Consider the following 24,262-nt stretch of genomic DNA (forward strand, 5'->3'; position numbering starts at 1 on the left):
CAAAAGATTACCTGGGAAAGTCAAGGAAATCTACGGACCAAGATTGGAACAAGGTATCTTTCTAATGGATTTAAAAGTTGATATACTGTCTAATGTAACAAAAATCCTAGATGATATTGAGGAAGATTCCAATAATGCAGCAATAAAAGTTAAAAATCAAGAATACCAAGTATCATACATGGGACCTAGAGGAAGAGGAAGACAAAGAGGACGCTACAACTCTAACTACTCCTCACAAAGATCCTCCAACCAGCAAAACAAATTTTGCAGATTGTGTCATTTGAACCGCAAGCAGAGAAATGTTGTCCTATCCCATGAAATAGGAGATCTTGATTGTCCCTCTATGTCAGAAAGAGATAAGGAAGGTATTAGATCAAAATATTCTGTCAATGCAGCTGTACACACTGAAGAAGATGAAGAAGATCTACTGGAGAAAATGGCCACTCTTCATGGATATGGTGATCAGGTAACTGTTAATAACATAATTAATGATGATCCTTTTGAAAAACATCATGATGCTCCCAATTTAATTAATGATGAAGTTAAAGAACATTTCCATCCGACTTCTCAATCAAATATACATGTTATTAAGCCTGTGCCATCTCAAATTCTCACAGTATACCAAAATGATATTCCAATTCATCTTGACCTGGATTCTGGCTGCTGGATTAGCACTGTAAAATTAGACTTTGCCAGAAAAATGAAATGGAACATCCATCCAAATGGTCAGCTTGCTAAAATAGCAGATGGTAAAACTGTGTTGAAATCAAGAAGTGAAATCCATGAAGTATTTATTAGGAATGCATGGACAGTAAATTTTTCAGCCATAGTCATGGAAGAGTTACATACTGATGCTATAGCTGGAAACAACTTTTTCAAAGACAATAATGTTAGGCAAGACATATCTGCTCGGACCATAACCATACAAAATAAATATGTAGTTCCAGAGACAAACAGGAACACAGACTTGCCAACCAATCCAATTAACACTATTGTCACCATACCAAAAGCTACAATGATTTTGCCTGAACAATCCATCAATCTCAACATCAATGCTGGAAACAACAAAACTGTCTTTGTTCAGCCTGTTGATAGTATGAAGTGTAGAATACAACCACAGATCAGCAAAATCAAACATGGTAAAGTCAGTATTACTAATAACACCAATGAACCTGTCAAACTGTCAAAAATGAAAATTCTCATCAAGGAAGTTAAAGATGTTGACACAAACAATACTGACAATACATACAAAGCTATGTCCATGCACACTAATACAACAATAACAGATAACATCAGCAACATATCTATCAATGAAGAAGGTATGTCAAATGATCAAATTTCCAGATTAAAGTCAATCCTCTCAGAAAACAAATCTGTATTTGATCAAAATCTTAGGCAAGGATACAATCAAAGATCAGGACCTCATTACTGCAAATTAAAATTTGCTAATGAAGAAAGACCCAGTTCCAGAAAAGTCAGTTGTGTTCAATACAACAATCACATGAATGTCCTGCTACAGAAAGTATGTGATGAACTTACTGATCAGAATGTCCTTGGAGTTCCTCAACATGATAACATTGAAGTTCAACATGTTATGCCTGCATTTTTAAGAAAAAAGCAAAAGGCCAAAGACAAGCCAAACAATGAGCTAACAACAAGTGATGTACGTTTGGTTGTCAACACATGTGAACTATCCAAATATATGAAATCCTTGCCTGCCAAAATCAGTAAGCCCCAAGATGTATATAATGCTCTTGCTAAATGGAAGTATGTCATAAAAACAGACCTTTATCAAGGATTCTTTCAGAATCATCTACACAAGGATGGTCAGAAATGGTGTGGTATTCTAACACCATATGGAGGTTTGAGATTCTTTAAAAGAGGCATACAAGGTCTTATAAATCAGACAGAAGAACTTGATGAACTGCTTGCCAACCTCTTCAATGACATGCTTACCAAAGGCAAACTGGTTAAACAAGCTGATGACCTTTTCACAGGGGGCAATACAATAGATGAAGCCATAGATAACTTAGAGGAAATGTTAAAAATTTGCAACTACAATAACTTAAAACTATCTTCATCTAAAACAATTATCTTGCCAAAAACAGTGGATATCATGAGTTGGGTATGGTCTCAAGGTGGTACTCTTGCACCTTCACCTCATAGGAAACAAGCTCTTTTAGAGGTCAAAGCTGAAGACCTTGTTACAGTCAAAGATGTCAGATCATGGATTGGTCTGTACAAGACCTTCTTATATCACACACCCAACTTGGCAAGAATAATGGATCCATTTGATAAAATCACTAGTGACAAGGATTCTAAAGACACCATTACCTGGACAAATGAGCTGAAAATGGCATTTCAAACAGCCAAAGATAATATAGCCAACATAAAAGAAGTCTACCTGCCTCATCCAGATGACCAACTTCTTATCATTACTGATGGTGCAAGAACTCCTCCTGGTGTTGGTTTTGTCCTACAAGCAAAGGACAAAAAAGGTAATCTTAAAACAGTTAGGCACTACTCTGTTAAGCTAAAACCACACCATATCAAATGGACACCCTGTGAAATTGAATCTGTTGCATTTGGAACGGCCATAGAAGCTTTCTATGATATAATCAAAGAATCTACCAAGCCTGTCATCATTTGCCCTGATAGTAAACCTGTTTGTGATGCAACAAACCTGCTAAAAAAAGGTAAATTTAGCTTATCCCCAAGGATTCAGACATTCTTGAATAATATGGGTAAGATATCATGTGAAGTGCAACACATATCTGGAAAATCTGGACAGAACCAGATTGCTGACTTTCAGTCCAGGAACACTGCACCTTGTAAAGCTGAAATATGCCAATTATGCAATTATGTTAATCACCAAGGTGAAACCATCATTGACAACAAACTAGCTTCAATTCAAACTGACATACCCTATGCTGACAGGGAAGCTTGGAAAAATGTTCAAATGCAAGACAAAGCAGTTACACTGGCAAAAAATGCAATCACAACAGGTCAATTGATCTCTAAAAAACCTGGAAAAATCAACTCTGATGCAAGAAAAATTCTGTCAAATGCTTCTGTAGCTGTAGATGGTCTTCTAGTAGTCACAAGAACAATACCATATTCAACAGCCAAAGAAGAAAGGATTGTGATTCCATCAAGCTATTTACCAACACTAGTTAATCAAATTCACAATCAAAGTAGCCACCCCTCAAAACATCAAATTAAACAAATATTTGACAAATACTTTTATGGAGTTGGTGTTGCTAATGTGATTGATGACAGATATGCTCAATGTCAAATATGCTGTGCTATGAAAAAGTTGCCAAACTCTAACAAGCATCAATCAACAACTAATGCATCTATACCAGGTACACACTATGGCTGTGACATCTTGAAAAGAGCCAAACAAAATATAATAGTAATAAGAGATCAATTCTCATCCTACACAACAGCTGACTTTATAAATGATGAAACAAGTGAAAATCTTGAAAAGTCTATTATACAGCTAGTTACTCCTATCAGACACACTGGTCAAATCATAATCAGGACAGATCAAGCCCCTGGATTCCAGAAAGCCACCAAGTCTAGAAATCTAGCTAATCTAGATATCATTATAGAATTAGGCAGCAGTCTCAACAAAAACTCTAATGCTGTCATAGATAAAGGAATTCAAGAACTAGAAAGAGAAATAACTGCAATTTCTCCAGGTGAAACTCCAATTGATCAGACAAAACTAGCTCAAGCTTTAATGAATCTAAACAGTAGACTAAGAAGGAATGGTACTTTGTCAGCTAGAAGTATTCTTTTTAGCAGAGATGATAAAAGAATGACTAACATTCTCTTGGATGATTCTAAATTAGCTGAAGATCAACTTTTGACAAGAGAAATGAACAATCTTAAACACAATGAAAAAGTCAAAAGCAATAATGACAAAGTTGATGTAGGAGATCATATTATGCTTAACAATAATCCAAAAAAGCATAATATAAGAGACATGTTTGAAGTTATTTCTAAAGAAAATGAAAAAATAACAGTAAAAAAAGTGGGAGGCAGCAGAAAAATTACAACTAGAAATAAACTTTATGAATTACCAAAAAATCATGTCTTTAAAGTGAAACATGAATATCAACCTAAAACAACTCCTGTAGCAAAACAAACATATAGAACATTTGACCCAATCAGAAAAACCCTTGAAACATCTGATGAAGATACTGACAATGATGATCTTGAAAATGAAAATGATGAATCCAACAACATCAATGAGGATGAAAATCATGATAAGGATGATAGTGATGATATTCATGTTGATAATGCTAGTGATAACATGGGTAATGATGACAGTGAAGAAGAGTGGCATGAAGCTGAAGATGATGATAGAGGAGAAAAGAGTAAAAAGAGGCCTTATGTAAGAGAAAAATGGGTGCTAAATTCAAATGATTATACTGTTCTAGAAGATCTCAGAAAAAGTAATGCAGCTAAAAAGATTCAAAGATGGTTCAGAAAGAATTCATACAAAACAAATAAAAGAACACTCAGAAAACACAGGGTAAAAAAAACTCCAGAAATACTTAGAAATCAAGACTGTGTTAATGAATTTGAAGCAGCACTATCAACTGACTTTGAAAGGAGCCAAGCAAATGATAGTCAAGATACTCTAGAACCTGAATGGGATCCACAACCACAATGCACTCAACTTTATGATGAACTCAATGAAGCATTCTTGGCAGCTGATCTGGATTTGAAATTCAGAAAAAATAGCACTGATATGATGGCAGTATATGAGTTCAGTCATGTTTTACCTCTTACATCAGAACTAAAAGAAAAATCTAAGTCAATCAGGCAACCATTCAAACATTTAAAAAATTAGTGAAAAAAAAGGGGGGGCACTCCATCAAATAGGCGTCAAAATTAAAAAAAGAAAAAGGGGAGCGTCATGATGTAAATATCACAAATATAATCAAAGCTTATATTGATGTTATTTAGGATGAAGAAGACTTACAAGATGATGATTGATTTGATGATAACAAGATTGATGATACCAAGAATGATGATGATGATGATAATAATAATGATGATGAATATATGATGCAAGAAGATCTCAATGACAAATTAGCATGATCAGAAATAAACATGAAGATCTTTACAATAAATGTCTCATCAATAATAAGCTCCAAGTCATCATCAATAAATACAATTTCTAATTCAATATTCATTTCAAACTATCAGCATAAGTATTTTAATATTTATTGATAAACAGTCTTCTTCATAATGATTTTATTGGACTTTTATAAGTGATTTTAATGGACTTTTATATAATCATTTTATAAACATTTATCTAAAGTTTTATCAAAATCCTCAAGCAATTGTATCAATAAAAATAAACATACATTCTTGGCCTCATGTATGTAAGCAATGAATAAGTCTTCCAATTATTAGAAATATTTATTTGTCGCCTGGAGTGCTCCCATGAATATGTGATTGACTAAAGTGATATGTATTGCCATGTGTTCAATCTGATTGTGAACTTTATTATCAAGATTATTGTCATATGTCTCTTGTTCAACAATCATTCACACTATTCACGGGAACACTCAAGGCTCACTAACGCATCTCTTTTAGAGTCGGAGCTTGCGGTTTACATCACTGCTTGACTCAACAAAGATGAACTGAGATCAGAGGCTCAACAGGTGAGCTACCTTACGCTATATAGCGGATTGAAATGAACATTTTACGTGTTTCTAGAGGACTCAAGGGGCGTATCCGCTAGTACTGCTAATAAACTGGTATTGAATATTTCAAAGGTATAATCTTTCCATCTTTTAGAGAGTAGTTTTTTATTGAAAATTTTTCATTTCTTATTTTACCTTGACATAAGCTGCTAGCTGTTCTAGAGAATAAACCACAACACTTCCTGGTAGACAAGGCAACAGCTTAGCAATCAGCTGTGATGGCAGCTGCTCAGCAGCTGTTCTTTCCAACAGCTTAGGTGACAATGACCGCATAAATGCTTCAGCCAAAGGAAGGAATATTTTGCATGTTGTTTCTAGTTCTCTATATGTATTCATCTCACCCTAAAAAAAAAGGATTTTTATATTAAAAATCATTTAGAAACGTTGCTACTACAAAAAAGGAACAGTCGTAGTTAACATTGGTAGAATGTCAATGAAAAAATGATAATATTAGTCTTCCTTAATCTTTGGAGTCTTTGATTTTTTTCTGTGTAGTCCAACTCCACAGTCTTCACCTACGCAGTTTATCTCTGTTAAAATTTACAGTCTCAATGAATTTTCTTTTTATGATCATGTGGTACCCTCCTCCAGAAAAGTTACAGATTTGACCAAGACCTGAGAAGATACACTGTAAAGGAGAACCGGATCGGTTTAGCGGCTAGCTTTTACTTTATTATAAGGATTTGAATTGTTATGCTACTTCAATACTTCTAGCTTTAAATATTTTAATTTCGATATAAAAATTGTAAAAAGAGGCTGACCTTATCAAAAGCTTTATCATTTTCCGTATCAAGACTGTCCTGTTCTGCTTCTCCACAAGCAAGACTAATCACGTGACCAAGAACAATAAAAATGGCGGCAGCAGGCCATACCATGGCCAAGGACTGGAGGCAATTTGCTATTAGGGTGCTTGCTAACCGGTCACCAGCCAGTTTGTTTCCTAAATATATTGATAATAATATATTGTTCTCCTTTAGTAACCGCTATATTTTTAGCTCAAAGTGGAGCCTTTACTATGCAAGATCATCAATTATTTCGTGATATTTAAAAGCATTAAAAAGTAGCATTAAATACATGAGAATGAGTGAAAAGATTAACTATGCACAAAATGACGTATTACAAGAGAAGCTAGTTTATTTATCTGTCATTTTGTTTAAAAAGGGAAAAACATATTTCTAGAGTAACCAATTTAATACAATTTTAAAACTACCTGACAATTTAAAGAATATCTGCGAACATATCTCTCTAATTTCATCCTCATCATCATAAACTAAATCTACAAAACCGAAAAACTTTTAGTCATATTTTTTGTTGTAAAAACCAAACGGTGTTGTATTTTCAATAAATAGTTGTAAAAATACTATTTATTTAGTTATAATAAGTGTTAAGTGCCAATTATTTAAATATTACAAAAAAGTTACCTACCTAACAAGGATGACCAAATTATTACAAGCGCACTATTACCATCTACTTTATTCAGGGCAACATTCTTTAAAAGGGCCAGGTTATTCAGCAATGTTTGAGCAACAGCCATGCGCAGTGTATCCGGTTGTTCAGTGGCGCTGAACCTTTTCAGTGTATCCGCAAGTTCCGTGTAGACAGGTGAAAATTCTGGAGAACTGGTACTTGGTTTTGATTCAAGGTTACATGATGAACATAAAATTTTGGCGCTCAAAAGCAGGGCTGAACTTAAGACTCCTTCATTCTGTTTCACCTTAAACACAATGTTGTTTAAAAAATAATTTTTAGTAAACTTATAAAGTATTAACTATAAAGTTGTTTTGGCAATTTTTTTATACTATTTTATTTAAAATACGGCGTTTATTAGAAGCATTTAATTCAAGGTTACATGATGAACATAAAATTTTGGCGCTCAAAAGCAGGGCTGAACTTAAGACTCCTTCATTCTGTTTCACCTTAAACACAATGTTGTTTAAAAAATAATTTTTAGTAAACTTATAAAGTATTAACTATAAAGTTGTTTTGGCAATTTTTTTATACTATTTTATTTAAAATACGGCGTTTATTAGAAGCATTTAATATGAACTTAAAGATAATTGTTTAGAAATTCCAATGAAAATGATTTGATTAGGTATATAAAATATCTGCGTCTTTTACTAGTTATAAAAATCTTAGAAATAGTGATTTAAAATATATGTATATGTAATAAAATCAAAAGAAGCCTACCTGTACTAAAGATAAAACATAAGCTGCATCTTCTAATTTAAAAGCACTCTGATCCAATCCAAGACAGATTTTAAGCAGATGACTTAAACAGAATTCGTTCTGTTCACAAAGAATCAAATTAAAGACATCCTCTTTTGTTATTAGTTCTTTCTTCTCATTGTTGCAAGTTTCTAACATAAAATTAAAAGAGCAAATTAAAAATGTTGGTATAAACTTTCAACGGACGTACTGACCTTTTGATTCATACTTAACTTGTGGTGGAGTTAGAGTACCTTAGTTATATGAAATGATGGAAAACTCAATAAAAATAAATTAGAAAATTTTTATAAGGATGACACAATTCTTTTAAAAAATGAAAAATATTTCTTTTCGCTTTTGAACTGTCTAAATAAATGTCCTTGTAAATATACTGAGGAACCAAATAAATAAAAAAGAAACACACCTTGTCTATTTATATAAAGCTGGAGAGCCTTTAGTCTAACCTCCAGTTCTGGATGGAGGCAAAGCTTCAGCAGGATTCCACTGTCTTCTGTTACTATGGCAATCTTTGTTAACACTTCACAACTTTTCTATATTAATAAAAATCATATTATTTCAATTAGGGTAGTGCGGGGTTATTCCGGTCAATTTTTTGCTTCAACTTAAAAAAAAACATACTTCCCAAAAACTTTTACCGGTTTTTGAGAGTGCAAATGAAAGATATGGCAATAACGAAGAAGCCTGTCTTGGTCCCGTTAAGATCTAGCGACTAGAAGTCGGTCAAAAATCGGTTTTAAGGGCGGCGGTTGGCCTATACCGGTGGGGCTATTTCGGTCAGTTGACTTTGGGGGGGGTGGAACACCCCCTTAAAATATTTTTTTTTAACATTTTAAACTATGAGTAGAAAGCTGAGGTCATTAGCTTTCTAACGGTACTAGTCGCATGCAGATCAGAAAATTTTTTGACCACATTTTGCCCATTTAAAAAAAGTCGGTAAAATCGCAAAAAAAAACATCGATTTTTTTCATGCAAACTTTTTAAAAAAATCATACTTTTTATTATATGATTAGGTTTTTTTAAGCTTTATACATAAATTAGAGTCAATTTCTGATTCGCAGGTCTTGGAATTTCTTGAAAAAAGTGATTTTTTCCCGAAAAATTTTTAATTTCAAAAATCCTGCCAGTTTTGACAGCAGTTTTGATACAATTTTTCTTGTCTCAAATTGGCTAGGATTGACCTACAAGGGTGGTTAAGGTGTCTAAAGATGCAAAATTACATGCCTGACAATTAACTCGAAATGATATGGGGTCTAACTCTAATATTTCAACACATTTTATGCAACAGGAATTTTGAAAATGCAAAATTTTGAATATGGACTCTAAATCTTGGAGATAGAACCCATATCCTGGGGAGTTTTTGTTAGGACATGCAAAGAGCTTTCTATAGACACCTTAAACACCTTTCTAGCCTAATCCTAGCCGATTTGACATAAAAAATCCAAACCGCGCAAAAATCGCGAACACCCACTTATATGAAAAAGATGCAAGGGTTTCATATGGAGTTTTAAATCTTCTAGCGGTCTTTCTAATAGACATACCCCTTCTTACATGAGCCAATGCAGCTGATACATCTTCAGGCAAATATTTAAGGCGTTCCTTTGGGTGATATACTCTTCCCATTACTATAAAAATGTGTCTGAAAAATTTTAAATGTCTTAACAAATTGAAAAGCTTAGGCAACAAAACATTACATAATACAAGCAGTAAAATGACTAATAATGTACATCTAACAACAGGCAAGGCAATGATTAAAGCTTAGGTCATGCATTTAGGTTGTTCATGCTTCCAGATCACCTGAAAAAAAAATTAGGGTATTATAAATTTATAAATACAGTAATAAAAAAAAGTAAAAAAAGTGACCGGAATAGACCCTTTTTTTGAGACGAAAAAAAAATTATGAAAAAATCAAGTTAGAACAACGCCTCCAATTGCAAACGATAAATGAATGCCATATCTTTCATTTTACAAAAACCCGGGGGTCAATAGGACTTACCATTTTTTCACAATTTTAGATTGAACATGGCCTATTTTGAAATTTTTTGCAACTTTTTGAGGGCAAAAAAATCATAGAAGGAGTGATCTGATAAAAATTTGCTGAAGTAAGAAATGAAAGTATAGGCAATGAACTACAACTTTGCTTTTCTGAAGATCTCTCGCAAACGTTTAGAACACCGTTAAAAAACGGTTTTAAAAAAGTTGGTCGAGTGACCGGAATTAGACCCCCCTACCGCATTAACCCCGCACTACCCTACCTTCTTTTAACACAAATATTTAATGTTTTTTTTTTAATGAAAATGTATCATTTTTACTTTTTAAATTAAAACCAGCAAAAAATCATAAAGATAAGTTTTAGTAGTAATATACTAGTGAAATAATATAGGTAAGTAAATTAGTTTTCTTCTTATTTATCTTATTTTTTGTTGCAGTCCTGATTGTATCAGTGAATTAAAAAAAATTATATTTTAAATTATAACCTGCATTAAAAGAGGTCCCCAGATATCATAAGATAATCTTGAGCTAACTTTATTATCAAACAATATTTCTGTTAGAACATTTTCTAACTCTTCATTGGATTCCTAAACAAATATTTAATTTATTCTATTTTAAAGACAATTGTTCCTTTAAAAATTAAATAAAGAATCATAGGTTTAATTCATTTTTGTCTTCCTTTGTTTTTTTTTCATTATTTAGATAACCTTTGGCAACTTAAACTTAAAACGTAGGTAGTTTTATTTTTTTTAAACATGCCGTACATAATACATATTTACAGAAATAGTGAGAGAGGGTAAGCTATAGGATATACATCTTGGAAATTAATAGTTTTACCTTTAAAGATTGTTCTTCTATCAAAAGTATATCAAGATATTGAGCAGATATGAGAGGACAGGAGTACTTTTCTAATAATTTTGGAATTAGACTTTTTGTATCATTTTCTTTTATTACTAAGTTCTTTGTTTCTTCCACAATGTCACTGATTTCATCTTCTTCTAAACTCTTTGTAGCATTTTTGTTTTTAGAATCTAAACTTTGTTTACTTCTCTTTAATTGATATAATTGAAGTAAGAGTCCATGGATATGATTAGAAGATAGTTTTTCCTCATCCAAACGTTTTAATATTTTCTCAACATATGAACCTAAAAATCACAAGTAGTACCATTTGAGTCTAGAATGACATCTAGGTTATAAAACGTTTTAAATGCAAGCACAGCTAAACAAACATTAAGAAATATTATTCATTTCCTAATTATCTGTTTTTTTAAATTCTTTTTGAGAAATCTTACCAATATTATTGCTATCTATCAATGCCACCAAGGCCTTTGCTGCAAGCTTTCTGATGGCCATAACAGGACTCTCTCCACATCTTTCAACCAGAGGAATAAAGGCTGATAACTTGTAGGGGTTGTCTAAAGACTCGGAAGGTGCAGGGAATAGTCTAAAAGAAGTTATTACACTTATACATTTACATTAACCAATACTATTGCTCCATAATATTGCTAAATTTCATTCCATAAAATAATTTTAAAATAGCTTGTTTTGGTGAGTTGGTTAATACACTTTGAATTCTATACGAAGGATTTTGTAAACATTAGATTAAAACTATATATACTTGTAAATACAATAGGATTCCAACTGCAAAAATACATTTTCATCTATACTCAAAATCAATAACAGATACAAAATACACTAATCAATGATCATATTTGCACTACATAGAATAATTGTACCTTGATAATAGAAGTAAAAGTGGGTAAAGCATGGGGAACAACTGTAAAGTTCCAGCCTCCTGCTGGCCTCCAGGTAAGACACATTCTTCTAGGCTCTTCAACAGAAAACAATGGAGGTCAGGGTACCGCAGGAAGAACACTTTACCTGAACAAACAATTTAAACTTTAATGCTTGTTGTCTTTCACGTCTCGGATATCACTAGCTGCTAAACCGAAATGGTTCTCCGTTAATGTAAGCCTCTCATAATTTCATGAAAAGTTTATAACTTTCAAGACGATAGTACCTTCAAGAAAATTCCCCTATAGAAAACCCACACACCAAAAGTGGAGGGTCAACTTCCCCCCCCCCCCCCCACCCACCCTTTCATCAAGTGCCTCTAGGGGGCGGACCCGCTATTATCTCTACATGTGACAACACACTAGTCAACACAACAAAAATAAAGAACCTGTAAGACAATTCTTAACCGAAAGTTCATCTGCATCCTTTTCTCTCTTGACACCAAAAATGCGGGTAATTAGTGCGCTAAACAACAAAGTTGCGGCATTACGCTCCGCCCAGTTGGATGCTTTGAAACCAGTTATACTTGCTTGCACTCCACGTTCAACATAACCTAAGATTAAGATTTGATATCAAATACAAAAGAATATCTCTATTCACAAATTCTATTTATTCGGGGAGGGAGGGGATATTGAGTTGTTTATAATACTAGTCGCAAAAATTTTTCAATAATCTTTTCTTATTCTTTGGGGACTTATATTTAATTCTAATGGTTTGGTTCATTAAGTTGAGTGTCCTAACATTATGTGTATTATAATTTGGGATGTATATCAATTTATCAATTTAGATCCCTGCGTTTAAAACAGATTTGATAAAACTAACCTGTAACACAATCACCAAGCCTAGTATCCCTGAAAAGGGCTCTCAAAATATTCATAGCATGTACCCTCATTTCCTAAGTTAAAAAATAATTCTTAATTTTCTACGTTTATTTTTTTTAATGTTACTAGAAATACCTAATGAATTTAGACCTTGTTGAAAAGTTATGTTTTAATTAAACAGTTAACAAAAAGAAAGGTATTAAAACTATTTTTACCTGGTCAGCTTTGCTGTTCATAGCCAGGCCGATCAACTCATCCATTGCTGATTTGAACACGGCATTGTTCGGGTCTGGATCAGTGCTCACTATTGCCTAATTTTTTTTTATCATTCAACAATAAAAAGTATTTTTTTGTTCAGGGAGTGTGTAAATACTACTTTTCAGTTTAAAGAGAAAAAAATAATACCAATTATATAATGATTAAAATGATAATAGCCAAAAGTACATATTTCTAGAATAGTTTTCAGAATAAACTTGATATTCAACTTTATAAAGTAGTAAGATTTTTTGTCTTAATATCTACATAATAATAAGCATTCAATAACTACTGAACTGAGTTCTCCTTTTAGGGAAGGTTCACTTAGGTCCCATGATAGCTCTAGTATGTTTCACTTTTAGATTTGATTCGTGGGATGGTTTTCGGCTATTTTTCTATCCGTTCCTGTGAAGAATACAAATCCTCTTGATACTTGGTAGTCTGACAAGTAGGGTAGTGCGGGGTTATTCCGGTAAATTTTTTGCTTCAACTTAAAAAAAACATACTTCCCAAAAACTTTTACCGGTTTTTAAGAGTGCAAATGAAAGATATGGCAATAACGAAGAAGCCTGTCTTGGTCCCGTTAAGATCTCGCAACTAGAAGTCGGTCAAAAATCGGTTTTAAGGGCGGCGGTTGGCCTATACCGGAATAACCCCACCGGTGGGGCTATTTCGGTCAGTTGACTTTGGGGGGGTGGAACACCCCCTTAAAATATTTTTTTTAACATTTTAAACTATGAGTGGAAAGCTGAGGTCATTAGCTTTCTAACGGTACTAGTCGCATGCAGATCAGAAAATTTTTTGACCACATTTTGCCCATTTTAAAAAAGTCGGTAAAATCGCAAAAATAAACATCGATTTTTTTCATGCAAACTTTAAAAAAAAAATCATACTTTTTATTATATGATTAGATTTTTTAAAGCTTTATACATAAATTAGAGGCAATTTCTGATTCGCAGGTCTTGGAATTTCTTGAAAAAAGTGATTTTTTCCAAAAAAAATTTTAATTTTAAAAATCCTGCCAGTTTTGACAGCAGTTTTTGATACATTTTTTCTTGTCTCAAATTGGCTAGGATTGACCTACAAGGGTGGTTAAGGTGTCTAAAGATGCAGAATTACATGCCTGGCAATTAACTCCAAATGATATGGGGTCTAACTCTAATATTTCAACACAATTTATGCAACAGGAATTTTGAAATTACAAAATCTTGAATATGTACTTTAAATCTTGGAGAAAGAACCCATATCCTGGGGAGTTTTTGTTAGGACATGCAAAGAGCTTTCTATAGACACCTTAAACACCTTTCTAGCTTAATCCTAGCTGATTTGACATAAAAAATCCAAACCGCGCAAAAATCGCGAACACCCTCTTATACGAAAAAGATGCAAGGGTTTCATATGGAATTTTAAATCTTCTAGCGGTCTTTCTAATAGACATACCCCTTCTTACATGAGCCAATGCAGCTGATACATCTTCAGGCAAATATTTAAGGCGTTCCTTTGGGTGATATACTCTTCCCATTACTATAAAAATGTGTCTGAAAAATTTTTAATGTCTTTACAAATTGAAAAGCTTAGGCAACAAAACATGACATAATACAAGCAGTAAAATGACTAGTAATGTACATCACACAATAGGCAAGGCAATGATTTAAGCTTAGGTCATGCATTTAGGTTGTTTATGCTCTCAGATCACCTAAATAAAACATTAGGGTATTATACAGTTATAAATACAGTAATAAAAAAAAGTAAAAAAAGTGACCGGAATAGACCCTTTTTTTGAGACGAAAAAAAAATTATGAAAAAATCAAGTTAGAACAACGCCTCCAATTGCAAACGATAAATGAATGCCATATCTTTCATTTTACAAAAACCCGGGGGTCAATAGGACTTACCAGTTTTTCACAATTTTAGATTGAACATGGCCTATTTTGAAATTTTTTTTTTGCAAATTTTTTGCAACTTCATAGAAGGAGTGATCTGACAAAAATTTGATGAAGTAAGAAATGAAAGTATAGGCAATAAACTACAACTTTGCTTTCCTGAAGATCTCTCGCAAACGTTTAGAACACCGTTAAAAAACGGTTTTAAAAAAGTTGGTCGAGTGACCGGAATTAGACCCCCCTACCGCATTAACCCCGCACTACCCTATAAGATGAAAATATATCTACCTGAACGATGAAAGGAACACCGGCGCTGCGTCTAGTCGCACACAGACCACTCTTACTGGAACTTGATCTTCTATTACAAAAGAATATGTCTATTGGGGTTTCAAATATTGAAAGGTAGATATCTTAAGCAATGGTCAATAGGTTATAGGAAATTGTTTCAAATAATGAAAGGTAGATATTTTAAGCAATTGTCAATAGGTTATAGGAAATTGTTCAATCCATCAAAAAAGCTGAAAATCTATTTTATTCGTGCAGTAAACTAAAACAACTTATGTAAAGCTAGTCAATAGTGATATTGAAAACTTACTTTTTGTTGTTTGTAATACTCGAAAGCAATTGAAGAAGCAACTGACTTGGATGGGAATGTAACTTCGGTCTAAAATTAGAAATATAAGTGCTTAACAGCTACTTAGAAAATTTAATTTAAATACCTTAATGATAAGATTTAACAAAAGAATATTAACACACAAAAACTTATTTTGCATGTTACCCTAAAAATCTCACAAAGTTTTTCATTTGGGATATTAATTTACCCTTACTCTAGTTACATATAATTTTTAATTTGTGTATTTTAGACTAAAGAGTGTTTGATTCCAATTTATCCTTTTAGTACTATCTTAACTAATACCTAATTACTATTTTCTTTTTTTAATACCCATAACTCATAACATAAAAGAAGTTTCACTAAAAACGAGAGCCATATCGGTCCAGTGGTTAATAAGATCTTTCAGTACAAACACACAGAGATTATTTTACCTTGAAGACGTCCACAAACAAGAACACAATTGTGTAAATGCTACGTAAGCTTGTTCAAATGCACCTCGGTGCTTGGTCTGTGATAACAAGTCCATCAAAAATGATGCAATCTCAAGAATCTGAAAATAAACCATTGTTATACTGAGTAAATCAATAGGTAATAGGTAATAGTCATTTATCGCATTGTATTATAGACAGCTTCAGTGGATTTTAAAAAGTAAAAAGATTCAAACCAATTTTGTTAGCCCCAAGGGGTCGAATGCCCTAGCTAACAAAAACTAGTAATAATTTTATATTTTTATTTTAATATTCATGGGAAATTGTCTGTGATTAGATGCTATTCATGATTTTTTATGAATTTTATGATAAGAAAGTGATACCAAATGTTTATGATTATCAACAGAACACTTGTAGGATATTTTGTTGTTTATATTGACCTGTTCAGATGTGAGAAGAGAATTGAGTTTAGGCTGACAAAGATCCCCAAGAAGCAGGGACACCTCTTTAACTGACCTCCAGGCACACAGCAACAACATTTGGGAGGATACTTCCTTAGCCTTATAAATATATTAAAAAAAGTTATTCTGGAAAAAAAGGTCATTTTTTCGCGTACTTTCAGTATGGTTGTGTGTTAGCGCTAGGTCAAATGCGCTTATTAAGTCAAACTGTTCTTAATTATGACCAAATGTATATATATGAAATGGTTATAATTAAGAATAGTTTTCAAAGGAGTAACCATGAAGGCCACTGTTCCAAATTATGTTACATTGAGACATCCTACATCAAAAAGCAAAGAAATGAAAGGCAAAGGACTAATAATAACGATTTTTTTATGTAAGCAATGCAAATAATCTAATTAAAAATATGAAATTTTGTTAAAATCATCGAAACCAATCTTATACCTTGACTACTCCATTCTCCGACATATCAGCTTCACAACAATCTACACCAGAATAGTCTTCATCAATATCTTCCACTTGATGACTGTCAGCTGCAGAGTCAATAGTTTCATCCGCATCTCTCTCCTTAGGGGATTCTAAATCTTTTCTGAAATGAAGGTCTTAATAAAAAGTTTTGCTAATTTAAATTGTAAATGTATCCTTATAATAAAGTAACAGGATGTTTTTGTGTAACGAAAGATCTTGCTAACCGCTAGACCGATATGGTTCTCCTTTACTGTATAGCTTCTCAGAGGTAATAGGCAGGTTTATAACTATTTTTGAGAAGGGTACCACCACCCTCCCAAGAAAGAAAAATTAACCCCCCCCCCCCCCCCCCGAAAGAATGTCATTTTCTTTTTAAAACGACTATTGAGAGTGTGAGATGGTCCCTTGAGGCGTAGCTGGTTTATGATATAAGGAAAAAAAGAAGAAATTCTAAAATAAACATACTTGACATCACCAACAGAAAGATTAACAAGATCCTCAAGAATATCTTCAGCAATTTCGTCAGGAAATACTTCTTTAGCTACATATTTATCTAGGATCTTGCATTCAATGCCAGGCGTGTCTTGCAGCTTGTAAGGTCTTCTAATCTGTTTGCTGGTAAGAGATTGGTCTACTACCTTTTGTAGCTTCTTTACTGCTTCTGTATCCTGATTATCAAAATTCTAATAATCTTTTATCATATGAATATTTTTGGCTATAAAGACACTTGGAAATTATAACTGAAAGGTTAGGTCAAGTTTGGGTAATAGGAGCTTAGCAGAGTACTAGTGCCCTGCAGACTTGCAGTTCCTACTTGATAGGTATACTAATTAAAAGTAAGGGGTCTTTTTCTAGAGTTTACTCTACGGTTTCAAGGATCAAACTTCAAAGTTTATTTTTCTTCTATTGTTTGCTGAATGCCAAATAAAATATAATCTTAATGAGTTTAACAAAATAAAAAATGTAAATCTTACATTATCCATAGGAAGGTGTCCTTCAGGAGAATCACTGGCGACCACAGGAGCCACAACCTTCCATACTTGGTATCCAAGGTCGATAAGATCTTTTGTCAGGTCGGTCCAAGTGGCTGTCATCTCTGTATTATCTGATAACATGCATGCATTTTAAATATTGAAAACTACATGCAGGAATTAGGATTTTTTTTAAGTTATAATTTCTATATTATATTTTTAAAATGAATATTTCATGTACCTGTTAAACCCTTCTCTTTAAGAGCAAGTTCAGCATAAATACATCTTATCACGTGTATTGCCCCGTACATTGGGTCAAATGCAGCTGCGTACAAAAGGTCGTCTTTAGCTACAGACAGCTGCTTTGATAACAAATTTCGCACATAAACTACAGCATACAGCTCAACCTTCTTATGGTCTGCATGTTTTAGTCCTAGCTCATCTGCAAATGCCCAAGCAGTTGCAGGAGCTGTTAAAATCAGCTTGAACAGATAGCCTGCAGTCAAGCAGCTGCTAGGTTTGTTACTTCTAATTAGCTGGGTTGCTTCTTGTAATATCTCCTTTACTTTGTTTGGATTTGTAAGACCTAAATATATGAAATTAGATCTGATGTTTACTGTTTATGTTGTGATATCAATTATGATAAAAGATAAAAAAAAGTTTATCAATATCAAATATTATTTAAAAAAATAACCTAAAAGATGTGGTGGAAGACTTTTCAAAAGCATAAGTGACTTAGCTTTATTATTCTCATAGGAATCGTAAAGTTGAGTGTACAGAGATTTCGCGGCATTTTTACTCAAACTTCCCGCCAAATCTAACCAAGATGGCGGCGTATCAAGTTTGAAAATTTCATGCAACAAGGTCAAAATTTCAAGGACAGTTCCGCGTCTTGCAAAATTAGATCCCGGGAACATGTTATCACAGCATATGACGATAATTGTGTTGATAAAACAATTATATTGTTTGACACATGTGTTTAAAATTTGGGCGTCTTTTTCAAACTTAGGCATTGTCAGCTTTTTCAACAATGTCAGCGCACCGTCATAGATTCTGTATTAATAAACCATCAAAAATAAAAAATATATGGACTATTAATAAAATATATTAGGGAGAAAAAGAGCTTGTTATAAAATTTTGGTGGTTATGCCTTGTAAAAATTTTCTTGATGTGAGCTTGGAACTCGTGTCTGCTTGCTGGCTGTGTCATTGACAGGTTATCTTCAATAAGGTCCTAAAAGATATCCATATATCTTACCATAACATGCAAGAACATTTTCATGTAAAACCAATAACTTTACTATTTACATTTAAAATAAACAGATGTGTCTTGAGTATCAAAGATTCGAAAAAACTCCTTACCTGAATTAAATCAAGTTCAGGCTGAGAAAATACTTCAACAGAACTGTGAGATTCTGCCAACAAAGATAAAGTCTGCAATCTTTCATCTATATCTGTACTGCGATTACTTTTCTCCAGAAGATCCCTGACAATAGTTATTTTTCGCATCATATTGTAGACAGCTTTCCGCGGATAGTAATGAGAAAATTATTATCATAATTAACAGTTTTGTTATCCCTGAGGGACCGAAGGCCCGAGCTAACAAAACTGGAATAAATATTATGATTTGTATTTCATTATTTGTAGAAAATAATCTGTAATACGATACAATACATGAATTTTCAGTATGGCTAAAAACCGGTTCCAATCAAAAGGTTTTAAAACCATACTGTACAGTAACTTGAAAAAACTTTCATAGTGTTTACTATAATTTTCTAACCCACATGGATGAGAAACTGGGATTGTTTTTTGGTTGATCTCCTAATATTAGACTGATACTATATTAGAACCGCATCTCCATAACTTGATCTTACTCATTATTACCTAACCCGACTTGCATATCCTTGGCAGAAATTCTTTGGCTGCGTACTTATTTATTATTGTATGTTTAGAAACAATATTATTATTTTATAAAAAAAAATATTTCCATACCTGTGTTTCTCAAATTTCCATGGTATCCCCAGTTCTCTTCCAAGTTTAAGACAGAACAGTCCTGGCTTACCCTGCAACTGTGGCTCAGCCTCAAATATCATCTCCACCAAATTTGGCGCCAATTTACCGCACTTTCCCAACAGACTGCGTGACAGCTGACTGCTGCCTAAGCTCTGTGACGTCATCATCAGCTGTTTAACCAGCGGATGTACTGTGTCTTTATACCAAGGTTTTAGATCATCTTTGTTTTTCTTGAAGTCAATCTTGATTATATTTTCGTATAAATCTGACAAAGGACCGACAAGTGCATATTCTTCCGACATGGCAAGGATTACATGTCGAAAGTTTGGCTGCACTTCTAGAATTTGATCCAAACCTAAAATATTGTGAAAAACTACTTTCTTTTCCTATTGTTACTTTTGATTAAAATTATAATTAATACTGTTACAATTAAACTATCAAGCAGTATTTTATGTTTTCCAACAATAAGTTTAGGTCTAAACTAAATAAATATTAATTGAGTGTGTAATGTGTTCATTGCAAGGATTCTTCTAAAAATAAGGGGGGGGGAAGTTTGTACACTTAAAGGAAATAAAAATTCAGTACCAAAGTTTGGGAGGGTCGTATGGGCTTGTTTTTAAAGTTATCAACCTAATTCTTTTTGTAGGCTCTCTTATATGACTTGATATACACGGAAAACTTTGAAAATTGAATTTTGGGACTTTCCCTCTAGGGGCTAGTGGTGCAAAAGACCCCCCAAAACACTAAAATTTTAAGTTATGAGCTTATTTTTAAAGATATCGAGCTGATTTTTTAAATGGAAGCTTTTATTGCATAAATGAGTTGATTAGCCATCCCATATTTCATTTTTGCACCTTACCTCTAGGGGCATGTAAGCTCAAAACTTATAAATTTTGTACTTGGGGGGGTTGTTTTACTCCAAAAGCCCCTAGAAGTAAAGTGCAAAAATGAAATATGGGGTGGCTAATCAACTCATCTATGTAATAAAAGGTTCCATTTAAAAAATTAGCTCGATATCTTTAAAAATAAGCTCATAACTTAAAATTTTAGTGTTTCGGGGGGTCTTTTGCCCCACTAGCCCCTAGAGGGAAAGTCCCAAAATTCAATTTTCAAAGTTTTCCGTGTATATCAAGTCATATAAGAGAGCCTACAAAAAGAATTAGGTTGATAACTTTAAAAACAAGCCCATACGACCTTCCCAAACTTTGGTACTGAATTTTTATTTCCTATAAGTGTACAAACTTCCCCCCCCCTTCTATACAACTAACATACCTCCACATTTGATAAGAGTAGATAGTGCTGGAAACCTGGCCTTCTTGTGAAGGGGTAGTGCAAGGGTCTGTTTTAGGTATTTGCTTATCAATTCTTCACCAGAGCTGCCAAGACTTTGCAATACTTGGATCATACTTGTCAAGTAATCCTAAAAAGGTTTATCATATTTAAAAATCTAGGAATTTTATTTCTCCTGGTTTAGCCTTTACTTAAATAAGACAACTAACCGTTTGGTACCTAGTATAAACTTATTCTGAAAGTTTAAGGGTTCTTAAGACAATAGAAGTTGGGTTGATGTAAATGTTCTATGATGATAAACTAAATTCCGTAGAAGTTTTTGGGCTACCAAATAAGTTAGCATGGTTAAAAAACTTAGGGCACCAGTGCAAATTACAGTCAAATATCCCCTCCCTCTATGGAAAAAAGTAGTTTTCGCTATTTTAACTTTAAATCTACATATCTACTTAAAAACCTCTTTTTACTGTCTTTAAGTGGACGCATTGCAATCGATTTGTTTGAAAAACTATCAATGAAAATCTAAAGTGTGATAATAGAGAAACATTTACCTTAGTATTATGCTTGACAGAATCTATCTGGTGTTCAAAATGATTCCAGGTATAGTCCAGAGCTTGCTCCAGCAGGCTACAAAACTCAACCAGATCCTGCTTGCACATGTCAACAAGCTTACCAGACCAGGTCATTAGCCCTCGGCTGCATCCAAGTACTAAAATTATTTTTCTCCATCATCATGACAATGTACCTATGCAATACCGACTTTTTAAAATGAACCAATATGTCCGCTCTTAGCTTTTCCATAATTAAAAATATATTAGTAAAAAATAAAAAGGATTGTTAGATAAGGAACGGAGGGGTGGCTGTTATTTTCCTAAGGAAATATTTCTTAGTTAATGAAAGAGTTATTCAAATCGCCTCCCATCAAAAATCTAAAACCTACCAAGACCAATAAAAATCTTTCCGTAATATTGTAACAGGGGTGTATAATATATTCTGCACAAGATTTTTTTTTTTTCCCGGCGACAATTTTTTAAATTCCCCCCCCCCCCCCCTAGTTTTTTCTCAACAAGTAGGGGGGAAAATGGAAAAATACTTAAAGAACTCTATATTTTATTTATTTTTTCCCTCCTACCACACATTTTTTTTCACCAAGGAGGGGGGGAAAAGGAAAAAATGTTTTAAGTTTTCTTAATTTTTACATTTTTTTCCCCTCCAACCACTTATTTTATATTCCCCCCCCCCCCCTGAACCGGGGACCCCATGTAGAATATACACCCCTGTATTGTAATCCTACTAAGTTATGAGCTAGATCATACTGGACACACATAGGGTAACTTAAGTATATATTATTTAAACTGAATATCAATTTCCTTACCTATTCCAGTGTCATGATTAGATTGAGAGAGATTTAGATACATCTTTAGCAACAAATACATAAAGGTTTCTCCTGTTTCACTCTTTTCTAAATAAAATGATCTTTTTACTAATTCAAGTTAACTAGTGAAATCTTACTAGGTATGAAAGGCAGATAGAACGCGTTCAGGCTCTAAGAAGAGTGGGATATCAGATTTATAAATTCTCTGTTGATTGATTTTAATCAAATTACAGAAGAAATAACTTTAATTACGCGGTTCGTAGGTTAAACAATAATATAATGTAATTTGTAATTTTTATGGTTGAATAGGTATAAAAATGACAATTAACATTATTAAAGAACAAAAAAAATAGCAACCTTTAAAATGCTCTTGATACCAATTTACTGAAAAATGACGCATTAAAGAACTTAATAAGTATAATTAAGAATATAAATTTCAAATCTAGATATTCTCAAAACAACACGAATTAAAATTGAATTTTCGAATACAGGCTAATATAGGTAAAATACGTGGATTCTTGATTGTATACTACCAGTTTTTGTTGGCTAGTTTTATACCTGAGATAAAATCAACCTTATTCGACGTTCACTCAAAGCCCAAAAATAATGGACTTAAAAGTGTATTAAACTGTATATAAGACACACCCCTTCTTAACCGAACTTTAGATTAAAAAAATTTTCCAACCATTCGGACAATTGGGCGTTCAAATAGGACCTAGTGGTAGTTAGAATCAGTTGAGAACAAAATCCCAGCCGTTCCTTCTTGCCAGATATCGCCATTTTAAGATTTTAAGTAAAATTACACTAAATATCCAAATACAAACTTAAGTCTTCTTTCATTTTTTTAGTATAATTTTAGTGAGACAGCCCAAAAACAGAGTATCTTTGCTCCTGTGGCCAAACTGACTGCCTGGAGTCCCTAACAGAGAGTGCCTTTATGTGTTAACACAAGTAGGGATTCGAACCCATTCCCAAAACTAACCAAAGTGGAATAGCTGTGTATTACAGCATGAGGTCAGTATTTTCACCACTGACAGATGGAAGGCAAGGCCTATCCTAACCAGAAACCCGATCATTCACCCACAGGCCCCAGTGGAGCACCTTGGAGGTCTCCACCACATGTTTTCTGGGGTGTTGCTCACCTGCATCCATGGATTGGGCAGGTTGAGACCTAATGGTGCCCTCAGACTCCCAGTAACCCTGCCATTTAGGCCAAGCTTAGAATAATGTCACACACCTGGTCCCGTGAAATGGGCTGTGAGATGTTCCCCTGCCAATCACAGATCAGCACAGCCGCCATGGAAGGATAGCTGCAGGTGGTGGGCCGCTTACCTTCACTCAAGATGCAAGTTAGCCCTATTCTGATCTTGATCCTCCAGGAGTTCATCTTGAACTATGCCCTGAGCCTGGGAGGGTTCTTTCTGAGGGACACCATAACTGTTTGACAAACCCGAGCTGATGGTATGGATCAATAGGGAGAGTAGCCATGGTTGCCCCTTCTCACATTAAGCAAGTGGTCCCAGCCCTGCCAAGCCTGGGGAAGACCCAGGGCCCCTCCCACAACCATGCAGCGACTGAAGGCAAGAAGCGCTCTAGTTGTACAATCAACTGTCTGGCCAGGGCAGCTTTCATGAAGCCACTGCCAGCCACAGCCCTTGTCCCCATCAAATTTCATGAGGTCATTTTAGAGCTGACCAAGATGATCCCCTGTCAATCACAGATCAGCACAGCCACCATGGAAGGATAGCTGCAGGTGGTGGGCAGCATACCTTCAATCAAGATGCAAGTAAGCACTACCCTGATCTTGGTCTTGATGGAGATCATGGTGGTGTGCATATTGAACTATGCCCTGAACCTGGGAGGGTTCTTTCTAAGGGAGGTGGGGACACAGTTACTGTTTGAAACTATCCATGGTGGAATAGCTGTATATTACATTATTGGGCTCAGGCAATG

At 33.9% G+C, this 24,262-nt stretch overlaps 1 protein-coding gene across 1 annotated transcript in view; it reads right to left on the reverse strand.

Annotated features, from left to right (window-relative positions):
* Positions 1–24,262, reverse strand: part of THADA (Thyroid adenoma-associated protein homolog) — a 37,164-nt gene that overhangs the window by 1,980 nt on the left and 10,922 nt on the right. Inside the window, exons 9-36 of the mRNA XM_080153260.1 lie at positions 22,310–22,396; positions 21,486–21,643; positions 20,920–21,067; positions 19,627–20,002; positions 18,997–19,120; positions 18,786–18,868; positions 18,330–18,688; positions 17,877–18,221; positions 17,639–17,769; positions 17,130–17,332; positions 16,641–16,785; positions 16,176–16,295; positions 15,739–15,857; positions 15,290–15,358; positions 14,983–15,052; positions 12,772–12,867; positions 12,558–12,630; positions 12,124–12,288; positions 11,678–11,822; positions 11,234–11,385; positions 10,779–11,086; positions 10,427–10,528; positions 8,356–8,482; positions 7,914–8,083; positions 7,152–7,440; positions 6,937–7,002; positions 6,488–6,666; positions 5,862–6,068 (exon numbers count right to left, since the gene is read on the reverse strand). Coding sequence (XP_080009386.1) covers positions 5,862–6,068; positions 6,488–6,666; positions 6,937–7,002; positions 7,152–7,440; positions 7,914–8,083; positions 8,356–8,482; positions 10,427–10,528; positions 10,779–11,086; positions 11,234–11,385; positions 11,678–11,822; positions 12,124–12,288; positions 12,558–12,630; positions 12,772–12,867; positions 14,983–15,052; positions 15,290–15,358; positions 15,739–15,857; positions 16,176–16,295; positions 16,641–16,785; positions 17,130–17,332; positions 17,639–17,769; positions 17,877–18,221; positions 18,330–18,688; positions 18,786–18,868; positions 18,997–19,120; positions 19,627–20,002; positions 20,920–21,067; positions 21,486–21,643; positions 22,310–22,396 — 4,616 coding nt within the window. The remainder of the gene's footprint in view (positions 1–5,861; positions 6,069–6,487; positions 6,667–6,936; positions 7,003–7,151; positions 7,441–7,913; positions 8,084–8,355; positions 8,483–10,426; positions 10,529–10,778; positions 11,087–11,233; positions 11,386–11,677; positions 11,823–12,123; positions 12,289–12,557; positions 12,631–12,771; positions 12,868–14,982; positions 15,053–15,289; positions 15,359–15,738; positions 15,858–16,175; positions 16,296–16,640; positions 16,786–17,129; positions 17,333–17,638; positions 17,770–17,876; positions 18,222–18,329; positions 18,689–18,785; positions 18,869–18,996; positions 19,121–19,626; positions 20,003–20,919; positions 21,068–21,485; positions 21,644–22,309; positions 22,397–24,262) is intronic.

This window comes from Acartia tonsa, chromosome 3, assembly GCF_053477335.1.
Source record: "Acartia tonsa isolate MP-2025a chromosome 3, ASM5347733v1, whole genome shotgun sequence".
Taxonomy (NCBI): Eukaryota; Metazoa; Arthropoda; class Copepoda; order Calanoida; family Acartiidae; genus Acartia; species Acartia tonsa.